The 12,530-nt window shown below is 47.3% G+C and overlaps 1 protein-coding gene across 1 annotated transcript in view; it reads right to left on the bottom strand.

Moving 5' to 3' along the window:
- LOC140480271 (vasoactive intestinal polypeptide receptor 1-like) overlaps positions 1-12,255 on the bottom strand; it is a 93,016-nt gene extending 80,761 nt beyond the window's left edge. Inside the window, exon 1 of the mRNA XM_072574981.1 lies at positions 12,129-12,255. Coding sequence (XP_072431082.1) covers positions 12,129-12,179 — 51 coding nt within the window. The 5' untranslated portion in view covers positions 12,180-12,255. The remainder of the gene's footprint in view (positions 1-12,128) is intronic.
- Between the last annotated feature and the right edge of the window lie 275 nt (positions 12,256-12,530).

The following is a 12,530-nucleotide window of genomic DNA, read 5'->3' as shown; positions in this document are numbered from 1 at the left end:
GTTGTTGGCATTAAGTTTACACAAAGCGATGGGACTACGATGTGCATCCTTTCTTTAATCTGGCCAAATTAATTCTATCCTTAACCCCAGTGGGACATTTGCTTTCTCTGTTACTACCGTGCTCTCCTGAATCAATGAAATCTCGACAGGAGGAGGCTCTTTGGCCCACCAAGTCCACATTAACCCTCCAAAGAGCATCCTATCCAGACCCATTCTGTCCCCATTTGCCATGAACAATCCACCTGCATATTGTTGGACTGTGGGAGGAAACCCCACGCAGACACGGGGAGAATGGGCAAAATCCCCACAGTCAGTCCCCCAGCGGTGGAATGGAACCCTGGCGCTGTGATGCAGCAGTGCTAACCACTGATCCGCCGTGCTTTGTAATTTAACTCTCCCTCCTTTCCGAAACACCTTGAATCCAAAAGGTGCCGGAGAAATTCCAAATTTGGCAACATCTGTAGAGAGAACCAGACTTAATGTTTCGAGTCATGTTTTGAAGTACCAATGTTTCTCTCTCTGTTTCTCTCTCCACAGATGCTGCCAGACCTGCTGTGTTTCTCCAGCATTTGTCTTTCAGTTTCTAGTCCTTTTGAAGCGTTCACGTACAGAATGACTTACAGACAAGACAGAATAAGCATAGGTCATAGAGTCATAGAGATGTACAGCATGGAAACAGACCCTTTGATTCAACTCATCCATGTCGATCAGATACCCTAAATTAATCTAGTCCCATTTGCCAGCATTTGGCCCATATCCCTCTAAACCCTTCCTATTCATATACCCATCCAGATGCCTTTTAAATGTTGTAATTGTATCAGCCTCCACCACTTCCTCTGGCAGCTCATTCCATACACGTACCATCCTCTGCGTGAAGAAGTTGTCTCTTGAAATTTTTCCCCTCTCACCCTAAACCTATGCCCTCTCGTTCTGGACTCCCCGACCCCAGGAAAAAGACTTTGTCTATTTACCCTATTCATGCCCCTCATGATTTTACAAACCTCAGACTCTGACGCTCCAGGGAAAACAGCCCCACCCTATTCAACTTCTCCCTATCACTCAAACCCTCTAACCCTGACAACATCCTGGTAAATCTTTTCTGAACCCTTTTACATTTCACAACATCATTTCTATAGCAGGGAGACCAGAATTGTATGCAATATTCCAAAAGTGGCCTAACCAGCATCCTGTAGAGCCACAATGTGACCTCCCAACTCCTATACTCGATACTCTGGCCTATAAAGGAAAGCATACCAAACACCTTCTTCACCATCCTATCGGCCTGTGACTCTACTTTCAAGGAGCAATGAATCTGCACTCCAAGATCTCTTTGTTCATCAACACTTCAGAGGACCTTATTAATAAGTGTATAAGTCCTACCTTAATTTGTTTTTCTAGCACCTCACATTTATCGAAATTAAACTCCATCTGCCACTCCTCAGCCTGTTGCCCACCTGATCAAGATCCCGTTGTACTCTGAGGCCAAAGCAACATGACTCCACAACCAAATACTCCGAATGCTGGTGCAGAATTAAACAGTTCACTCGAGGAGGAAGCTCCGCAAAACTCCCCATCCTTAGCGATAGGAGAGCCTTAGAACTTCAGTCAAAAGATAAGGCTGAAGCTTTCCCAGCAACCTTCAGCCAGAAGTGCTGAGGGAATGATCCATCTCGGCCTCCCCCAGTGGGTCCCCACCATCACAGATCCCAGTCTTCAGCCAATTCCATTCACTCCACGTGATATCAAGGAATGGTTGGAGACACTGGATACTGCAAAGGCTATGGGCCCTGACAACATTCCAGCGATGGTACTGAAGACTTGTGATCTGGAACTTGCCGCACCCCTAACCAAGCTGTTCCAGTACAGTTACAACACTGGCATCTACCCCACAAGTGTGGAACATCACCCAGATATGTTCTGTACACAGAAAGCAGAACAATTCAACCCAGCCAACTACTGCCCCATCACATGAATCAGGTTTGACTCTTGCCTCGGGTGACTGACTGTGTGGAGTTTGCACATTCTCCCCGTGTCTGCGTGGCTTTCCTCTGGGTGCTCCGGTTTCCTCCCACAGTCCAAAGATGTGCAGGTCAGGGTGGATTGGCCATGCCTAACTGGCCATAGTGTTCAGGGATGTGTAGGTGAGGTGGATTAGCCATGGGAGGGTGCAGGGTTACAGGGATAGAGTGCGGGGGCGGGGGTGAGTCTGGATGAGATCCTCTTCAGAGGGTAGGTGTTGTGGACTTGATGGGCTGAATGGCTTGCTTCCAAGCTGTAGAGGTCTCTATGATTCTAACCCATCAACACCCTGTTGTCATATGTTATAACCTTTCACTTTAAATTGGTATTCTTATGAATAGTCCCAATCAGTGCAAGGCAAAAAGGTTTAGATTAGATTAGATTACTTACAGTGTGGAAACAGGCCCTCCGGCCCAACAAGTCCACACCGCCCCGCCGAAGCGTAACCCACCCATACCCCTACATCTACATCTACATCTACCCCTTCACCGAACACTACAGGCAATTTAGCATGGCCAATTCACCTGACCTGCACATCTTTGGACTGTGGGAGGAAACCGGAGCACCCGGAGGAAACCCACGCAGACACGGGGAGAACGTGCAAACTCCACACAGTCAGTCGCCTGAGGTGGGAATTGAACCCGGGTCTCCGGCGGTGTGAGGCAGCAGTGCTAACCACTGTGCCACCGTGTCGCCCACAAACAAAAAGTGTCTTTATCAGCAGTTCTGTACTAAATGACTTTTGAAAAGAGGCTCAGTGGTTAGCACTGCTGCCTCACAGCGCCAGGGACCAAGTCTGTTTCCACCATTAGGCAATTGTCTGTGTGGAGTTTGCACGTTCTCCCCGTGACTGTGTGGGTTTCCTCCGGGTGCTCCAGTTTTCTCCCACAGTCCAAAGACATGCAGGTCAGGTGGATTGGCCATGGGAAATTGCCCGTAGTGTTAGGTGCATTAGGTGCATTAGGGAAATGGGTCTGGGTGGGTTACTCTTCGGAGGGTCGGTGTGGACTTGTTGGACCAAAGGGCCTGTTTCCACACTGTAGGGAACCTAATCGAATCTAATCTAAAACTCCAGAAATGACTAATTTTGAGGTCCTCCTTACTCAAGTAATCCCTTCCAGAGCTGAAAATGTGTTGCTGGAAAAGCGCAGCAGGTCAGGCAGCATCCAAGGAGCAGGAGAATCGACGTTTCGGGCATCAGCCCTTCTAGGATCTCAAAATTAGTCATTTCTGGAGTTTTAGACTAGATTCGATTAGGTTCCTGACAGCGTGGAAACAGGCCCTTTGGCCCAACAAGTCCACACTGACCCTCCGAAGAGTAACCCACCCAGACCCATTCCCCTCGGACTAATGCACCTAACACTGTGAGCAATTTAGCACGGCCAATTCACCTGACCTGCTGATGCCCGAAACGTCGATTCTCCTGCTCCTTGGACGCTGCCTGACCTGCTGCGCTTTTCCAGCAACACATTTTCAGCTCTGATCTCCCGCATCTGCAGTCCTCACTTTCTCCTCCAAGATAATCTCCTTCCTGAGCCCTCTCTTTAACTAATTATCTGGTCGAAAGAGCAGCAACTTGAAGTGCTCCAGTCATTCAGTGTCACTGGAGTCCTTCAGCTCTGGCAGTTCTCCAAGCCCTTGACAACTTCCTAAAGGGTGGGGTCCAGAAAGAAACACAGCATTCCAGTTGAAGATTAACTAGGTTGTAAATCTTGAGCAGAATTTCCTTGTCTCAGTACGCTGCTACTCTATTTATAAATCCTGAGGGGTTTTCTCAACTTGGTTGTCACTTGCAAACATTTCTCTTGCAAAGAGCTGTGGCTGACCCTGCCCCTGTTGTAAAAATGGGACTGTCTCATTTTGAACGCCTTCCCTCTTGTCTCCCTCGAAAATGAATCACTATTTAGTTTTGCTGAAGGATATCTGGTTATGGAGAGTTTTAATGAGGGTGATTTTGAACAGGACTGTTGGCATGAAGCCACTGTGATCACATGGACATTCTCCAAGTTACCGTGAGGACACGCGGGAGCAATACTTTCATGCAAAGCAGCTTACTACTTGATCTATTGGGAATAATGGAGGCACGGGGAGGCAGAGTTGACCACATCTTTGGAAAGGGCAGTGGGTCAATATTTGATAAAGGGCGGGGGGTTGGGAGCAAATGGGGAGTCTTTCGAAAACCCAGCACAGACTCTGCTGGCAGAATGGTCTGCTTCCTGTGCTGGGGAATGCAATAGTCGCACTGTTGGATGGTTCTCTTAAATCTATTTCTGGCGCGTGGGATTTCAAGACTGGCGGGGCACTTTCTTAAGGTGAGAGGAGAGAGATTTAAAAAGGATACAAGAGGAGCAACTTCTTTCACACAGGGAGTGGTTCACAGGTGTGGACTGAATCTGCAGAGGAAGTGGTGGATGCAGGTACAGTTATAATGTTTAAAAGACACTTGGACAGGTATATGAATAGGAAGGGGTTGGAGGGATATGGGCCAGGAACAGGCAGACTAGTTCAGTTTGGGATTATGGTTGGCATGGACTGGTTCTCTGTGCTGGATGACTCTATGTGGATGTTGCCGGCTGGTCCCGGGATTTATTGTCCAACCCTTTGGGCCCTTGAGTAGGTGGGGGGTGAGCTGACTTCTTGAACTGCTGCATGTAGGTGACCCACAATGCCCTTAGGAAGGGGTTTCCAGGATTTTGACCCAGCAACACTGAAGGAACACCAATATATTTTCAAATCAAGATGGTGAATGTCTTGGAGGGATCTTCCAGGGGGTGGTGGCTCCCACGTATCTGCTGCCCTTGTCCTTCTATTTGGAAATGGTCATGGTTTTGGAAGGATCTTTGGCGAATTTCTGCAGAGCGTCTTGTGGATAGTACTCACCGGTTTGTAACTGCAGAAAGCAGATCCTAATTATATTTTTCAGTGAACAGTCATCATGTGCAGCAAACAACTTGGATTCTATCCCCCAGACATTAATCAGGTTGCAGATTGCAGTCTGACTGAGTGTATAGAACATCCTGCCCCCCCACCCCACCCTCCGTCTCTCAGCCAGCACCTTTGGGTTGAAGGTCCCACTCTCGGGTTTCCGGACTATGGAAGTTTTAATAAGTTGTCAATCAGCCAGCTCATCCTTGCTATTTCCCAAAGAGCGAGGAAAGTGTGCATGTGAAGAAGATACAAAACAAACGGAAATGTCTGTTAGAATTAATCAGTGAGCTCATATGAAAAGGCATCAATCTTACTGGGCGACATGGTGGCTCAGTGGTTAGCACTGCTGCCTCACAGCGCCAGGGACCAGGGTTGGATCCCAGCCTCGGGTGGCTGTCTGTGTGGAGTTTGCACATTCTCCCCGTGTCTGTGTGGGTTTCCTCCCACTGTCCAACGATGTGCAGGTTAGAGTGGATGGGCCAAGCCAAATTGCTCATAGAGTTCAGGGATGTGTAGGTTAGATGCGTGTGTAGGTTGGTCAGGGGTAAATGTACAGTAGTAGGGTAGGGGAACGGGTCTGGGTGGGTTACACTTCAAAGGTCGATATGGGCTTGTTGGGCCGAAGGGCCTGTTTCCACACTAGGGATTCTATCCTATGATTCATTGTGTAGAAGGTTCTTGGGTCTGTGCCCAGTCTGATCCCAGATTAAAGGGAAATGGGTCTGTGACGCTAATTTCATAGAATGCCCAGAACAGGAAGAACTTGAGTGGTTAGCACTGCAGCCTCACAGCATCAGGAACCCAGGTTCGATTCCAGCCATGGGTGACTGTGTGGTGTTTGCACATTTGCCCTGTGTCTGCATGGGTTTCCCCCGGGTGTTCTGGTTTCCTCCCTCAGTACAAAGATGAGCAGGTTAGGTGAATTGGTCATGGGCAATTGCCCATAGTGTCTAGGAATGTGCAGGCTTGGTTGATTAGCCATGGGAAATCTAGGGCTACAGCAGTAGGGTAGGAGTGTGGGTCTGAGGGCTAGTGTAGGTTGACAACCTGTTCCCATACTGTAGGGATTCTATGGTCTGAATAAAATTTGCCAGGGTTCGCACATTTTTATTCCACAGAGGTAGCAAGAAATATCATTGCTGATGCTCTGGTGCAGTGCTGAGATCAAAATTATCCCTCGCAGGGAAATTAAAAAGATTCAAATATAGAAGGCATATTATACCAGAGTAACAATGGAGAGAGATAATGTCCTGTATGAGTCTCCTTTGAATAACGGTCACACCAGATTCAGAACATTAACTCTGTTTCTATCTTCTTCAGACCTGCTGAATTTCTCCAGCTTTTTCAATGCTTTTGTTTCAGATTTCCAGCATCTGCAGTCTCTCACTTTTATGTATGACGTTATGCTGGTGCCCTTTGTGATATTGATAGTTACCGCCGCGCGGTTTGTGGGATCTTGCTGTGCATGGGTGCTGCTTCTGCCTGGACAACGGTAACTACATTAGAGTCCGTCAAAATAAGGTTAATGAGAGTTGGAGAGTGGAAGTTACCGTTAACAGCGGTCCCTGGGTAAATGCAAGTTAATTCTGCCTTTTAAATAAATAAATGCAATTCATAAATGGATGAGAAAGTGTTGACAGGTAAGTCACTTTGGAAGGAAATGTCTGTAATTTCAAACCACCATGTTTTGAGCTGTCTCCATGCAAATCAAACATTTGTAGCTTTACACTTTCTCACAGGATGGTGCAGTGGCTCAGTGGTTAGCACTGCTGCCTCACAGCGCCAGGGACCTAGGTTCAATTCCAGCCTCTGACGACTGTCTGTGTGGCATTTGCACGTCCCCCCTGTGGGGTTTACTCTGGGTGCTTTGGTTTCCAGACAACCTCCACATTACATTCAGACAAGATGCAAGGCACAGAAATCATGGGGCAATCTGTAATCTTCTATTCACGTATCTGTCAAGGTGCTTCTTAAGAGTTGGTATTACCTGCGTCCATTACCACCCTCTGTGTAAAAAAAAACTTATCTCCTTTAAACTTGCCCCTTTTTATCTTAAACCCATGTCCTCGAGTTAATGACATTTCTATTCCTGGGAAAAAGACTCCGACTATCCATTCTATCTGTGCCTCTCATTATTTTGTACACTTTGATCAGGTCACCCTCTCATCCTCTGATGTTCAAGTGAAAGCAAATCAAGTGTGTCCAATCTCTCCTCATGGCTAATACCTTCCAAACCAGGCAACATCCTGCTAAATCATTTCAGTTCCCTCTCCAAAGCCTCTGCATCCTTCTGGTAGGATGGCAACTAGAACTGTACACCATATTCCAAATGTGGCCTCACTGCAATTCTACACAATTGCAACATGACTTGCCAATTTTTATACTCTATGCCCTGAGTCACGAAGTTGGTTACGGCAATTGTAGATTGGGAGGCAGGAAGTTAGCATTTGGTGGTTGTAAAACTGTAATATTGTAGAATGTCGGGAATGGGTGGGGGGTGGTAGTGGTGGTGGAGCATTGTATGGTCCCTTTAAACGATCGTGTGCTTTTTCTGCATTTAGGGATTTAAAATGGATGTTTCTGAGCAGCAGCTTGGAAGTTTGCAAGTACACAGAGTGCCAGAACTGAAACATTTATACTGAAAGCGAAAAACCTATTAAATCTAAATCTGGTGGTTTTGACAACATATGATATGAAATATTGATATGTCATCAAGAATATAAAAGAAGGGGGCAGGCATTCAAGGACCCCAGAGCTAGCTGCCGTCTGCCAGAGCTAACAGCCCTCACAATCAGTGGCTCTCACAATCTCCTCTAATTGTTAGAAAAAGCACCATCCAATTAACAACAGTACCATCGATGGCAAAGACATTCCTGACAGAAGAATCGACGGAGAAGCCACAGAACATTCTGGAAGACACGTAACCTGGCTTTAGTTTTGAGATCGTAAATGTTATTTTCTCTACATATGAATGGGATTTGTATTTATTGAAACAGCAGACGATTAGAATCTTGCTTTATTCGTGGATAGTTACAAGTTAGAAGGGATTTATTCGGTGTGTTATTAGTTTTGTCAATTGGTTTACTGTTAGAGTTAGATAAATACATTGTTACTTGTTGATTTTAAAGTGAGTGTCAGGGGTTTAATTTATCTAACCACTAGAAGTTGCTGAAAAGCAGGTCACAACACTTTGCACACTCCTTATCCAGGTTATAGGGAGAGGTGCTCCTATTTGGATCTTTCAGTTTGAGTTCTTGGGGGGTGGTGGGGGGGAGGGACACCCCCTGCTTTCTAACACCTGACTGATTAAGCCAAGCATGAAAAGTAGTGAAAGGAATGTACCAACCTCCTGCAGATTAGATTAGATTAGATTACTTAGTGTGGAAACAGGCCCTTCGGCCCAACCAGTCCACACCAACCCGCAACCTACCCAGACCCATTCCACTACATTTACACCTTCACCTAACTATTTAGCATGGTCAATTCACCTGCACATCTTTGGACTGTGGGAGGAAACTGGAGCACCCGGAGGAAACCCTCGCAGACACGGGGAGAACGTGCAAACTCCACACAGAGAGTCGCCTGAGGCAGGAATTGAACCCAGGTCTCTGGCGCTGTGAGGCAGCAGTGCTAACCACTGTGCCACTGTGCCACCCAGATATAAGCAAACTCTGTGAAACCTGCACTTTCGATTTCCACAAGAGAATACGTCAGTTCCTCAGGATTAAATCTAATGCTGATTGAATTTTCCAGTGAATTGGAGTGCTTTACAACAAGCGTTTTGGACAGTCTCTCCAAACCACTACAAGATTATAATTCATCATTTTGTTCATAGCTGCACAGGATTGCAGGTTTCAGAGAACTCTCTGTGCAGATGCTGCCAGACCACAGTGAGTCATACAGCACAGAAGCAGCCTCCTCAGTCCAGCCAGTCCATGCTGACCGAGTTCCCCAAACTAAACTGGTCCCACCTACCTATGCTTAGCCCATATCCCTCTAAACCTTTCCTATTCACGTACCTGTCAAAATGTTTTTCCAATGCTGTAACTGTACCTCCATCTACCACTCCCTCAGGCAGTTCATTTCATATACAAACCCCCCTCTATGTGAAAAAGCTGCCTTTTGGGTCCTTTTAATTCTTTCGCCTCTCACCTTAAAATAATGCCCTCTAGTTTTGAACGCTGGGAAAAAGACATTTATTATTCTGCCTTATTTCTGCCCCTCATTCTCCAGACTTGGTAACAGCCTGCTAAATCTTTTCTGCACCCGTTCCAATTTAATAGTAACCTTCCTATAGCATGGTGACCAGAACTGGATACAGCATTCCAACTAGAGGGGCTTCCTAATGAAGGGCATTTTTCCGAAACGTCGATTCTCCTGCTCCTCGGATGCTGCCTGACCTGCTGTGCTTTTCCAGCACCCCACTATTGACGGGATTCCAACACTGAGTTTATCCAGCACTTTTAAGACAGCAGTTTATGGCTTGTTATTATGTGATGAAACTAACAGAACATTTTGGATATGTTTGCTGAGCAACTCACCGAATCCAAGCTGATCAGAGAGAATGAGCTCAGCTACGCTTGAGATAACAGCAGCTTCAGTAACTCAGCTGAATTTTTGGATGAGGGTATTGATGAAAGAGGGAAAGGTGTTGCTTATCTATTAGAACCATGGATGTAGGGATCCCCAGAAAAGATTGTTGGAAAAAAAATGAATGAGCATAGAATTAGAGATAGCCCAGGGACGAACAAGAGTAATTGTTGACTGTGACTTTTTACATGAGGGAGCCTTGGATTGACCGCATGTGGTATGTGTCACTCCCTGGGGATCTGAACTAGGGGTCCCGAAACTCCAAAACATTTACTAATGGCTTGGACAAATGTGGAGAGAACTGCTTTCTCCAAAAACGCTAATGCAGAGCTGGGGAATTGTAGCCACAAGGAGGGGATGGAGAGGCTGGGGTTGTTTTCCTTGCAACAGGCTTGGCTGAGGTGGGGCGGTGGGGGGGGGGGGCCGCGGAGGAGGAGGAGATATGATTGAGGTATACAAAATTGTGAGGGGTACAGATAGAGTAGACAGGAGGAAGCCATTTCTCTTGGCAGAGACTTTATAACCCAGGGGTCATAGATTCGAGCTCAGCGGCAGAGGGATTAGAGGGGATGTGCAGAAACAGCTTGTTTGCAGAGAACGTGGTGGGGGTCTGGAATTCGCTGCCTGAGTTGGGGGTGGGGGCAGAAAGCCTAAACTCTTTTAGCAAAGTACTGCAGCTGCACTTTAAGGACTGTAAGCTGCAGGACTACAGGGACGTATGCAGCAAGATGGGGTTAAAAAGAGGAGGCTGGGTATCTTTGGATCGGCATGGACCAGACGGGCCGAACGATCCCCTTCTGTGCTCTATCACCTCTCTGGTTCTAAAAGTGACAGTACATTGTGAGATGAGAGCAGCTCATTCCATCCTCTGTGTGAATAAGTTACTCCTCGTGTCCCTTTTATATCTTTCCCCTCTCACCCTAAACCTATGCCCTCTAGTTCTGGACTCCCCCATCCCAGGGAAAAGACTTTGCCTATTTATTCAATCCATGCCCCTCATGATTTTGTAAACCTCTGTAAGGTCACCCCTCAGCCTCCGACGCTCCAGGGAAAACAGCCCCAGCCTGTTCAGCCTCTCCCTGTAGCTCAGACCCTCCAACCTCAGGCAGAGACCTTGACAGATTGACTGAGTGGGCAAATTGTATCAGGTGGGCTTCAATATGGCCATCTATTCTGGACCGGCGATTGACAAATCAGAGTATTGGCAAGGCATGGAGAAGGAATGGAAACGTGAAGGACTGCAAGATACAAGTGCAGAGTCGATTTAAAAACAACAGGCTGGTGGTTTGCAGTTCACTCAGAGAGTCCAGGTGTCAGTGACCATATACACAATAGAGCCGGTTCACTCAGCTGATGCTGGGCACGGAGGGATTCGGTTCGGACAAGAGGTTGAGTAGGTCAGGCTAGTGGTGAAATTGCTCAAGCAGACAAGACTGTGACAGGGCGGGTGCAGAGAGATTGTCGCCCTGTGTGGGAGAGACTCAAGACCACAGTCACTAAGCCACACAGCACAGAAACAGACCCTTTGGCCCAACACATCCGTGCTGACCAGGCTTCCTAACCTGAACTCGTCCCATTTGCCAGCAACTGGCTCATATCCCTCCAAACCCTTCCCAGTCATGGACCTATCCAAACGTCTTTGGAATGTGTACCAGCCTCCAACACTTCCTCTGGCAGCTCATTCCACCCTCTGTGTGAATAAGTTACTCCTCGTGTCCCTTTTATATCTTTCCCCTCTCACCCTAAACCTATGCCCTCTAGTTCTGGACTCCCCAGGGAAAAGACTTTGTCTATTTATTCAATCCATGCCCCTCATGATTTTGTAAACCTCTATAAGGTCACCCCTCAGCCTCCGACGCTCCAGGGAAAACAGCCCCAGCCTGTTCAGCCTCTCCCTGTAGCTCAGACCCTCCAACCCTGGCATCATCCTTGTGAATCTTTTCTGCATCCTTTCAATTTTCACAACATCTTTCCGATAGCAGGGAGACCCAACGACACACCAAGAGCTCCTTTAAGCTGACCAATCGACATGGAGAGCAAGCAGCCTTCATAAACCTGTCTGGTCGGGTACAGACGAGGGTGGAAGCGCTTCTCACGTTGGTGGGATTCAGAGGGGTGGACAGAGAGAAACACTCGCCTCTGACACAGGGATTTATAAACCCTCGAGGTTGGAATCGAGAGGCGAGGCGGTTCAGGGGAGAAATGGGGACTTATTCACCTCAAATCACCTTCACTGAAAGTGCAGCTTTCAGCCCTGGTTCTGACAGGGGATGGAGGTCAGACGTAGTTCAGGTTGGGCTGGTAATTCAAAATCGTGCACACACTGCTCTGAGTCCCTCTTCCAAAAGCATCTGGTTTACTGACCCCCTCAGTTCCAAAAATCCGTAAACTTCAGCTCTATATTTTTGAAGTCCTCACTCCCCTTGGTTCAAAACACACTCAAGTGGAGAGTACAATTCAAATAAAGACAGGAGGAGATTCGACTGTCCAAAGTCCCAACTCCAGAAGCAGTCAGATAGTGCATTAACCCCGTTTCCAGTGTGCATAGAATATTCAATCTGTCTGTACAGTTCTGGGAAGATCAGACTTACCAGTGGGGACAAGAGGAGACACAAGGCGAGCTGGAGAAAGGGTCGGTCCATTTCAGAGAGTCTGGCAGCTCCGGTGGACAGGCGGAAAATCTGGCGGTAATTGTCTGCTCCAGGGCGCAGAGCGCGGTGTGTGTATGTGTGTGTATCTGCTTCGCCTGACAGCTACTTCTGCAGTGGGAAGGCTGCTCAGGGAACCCGACCCGAAATTGGATCGGTTTGAACAGAAGGGGGAGGGAGTAGGATGGACAGTGTGTGTGTGTGTGTGTGAGAGAGAGAGAGAGAGTGAATGAGTAAGAAAGAGAGTGAGAGAGAGTGAGAGTGAATGAGGGAGAGAGAGAGTGAGAGAGTGAATGAGTAAGAAACTGAGTGAGAGAGTGAATGAGTAAGAGAGAGGGAGAGAGA

This window comes from Chiloscyllium punctatum, chromosome 8 (genome assembly GCF_047496795.1).
Source record: "Chiloscyllium punctatum isolate Juve2018m chromosome 8, sChiPun1.3, whole genome shotgun sequence".
Lineage (NCBI taxonomy): Eukaryota > Metazoa > Chordata > Chondrichthyes > Orectolobiformes > Hemiscylliidae > Chiloscyllium > Chiloscyllium punctatum.
Note: the sequence above shows the minus strand (reverse complement) of the source record. Positions and strands in the feature narration are given on the sequence as shown.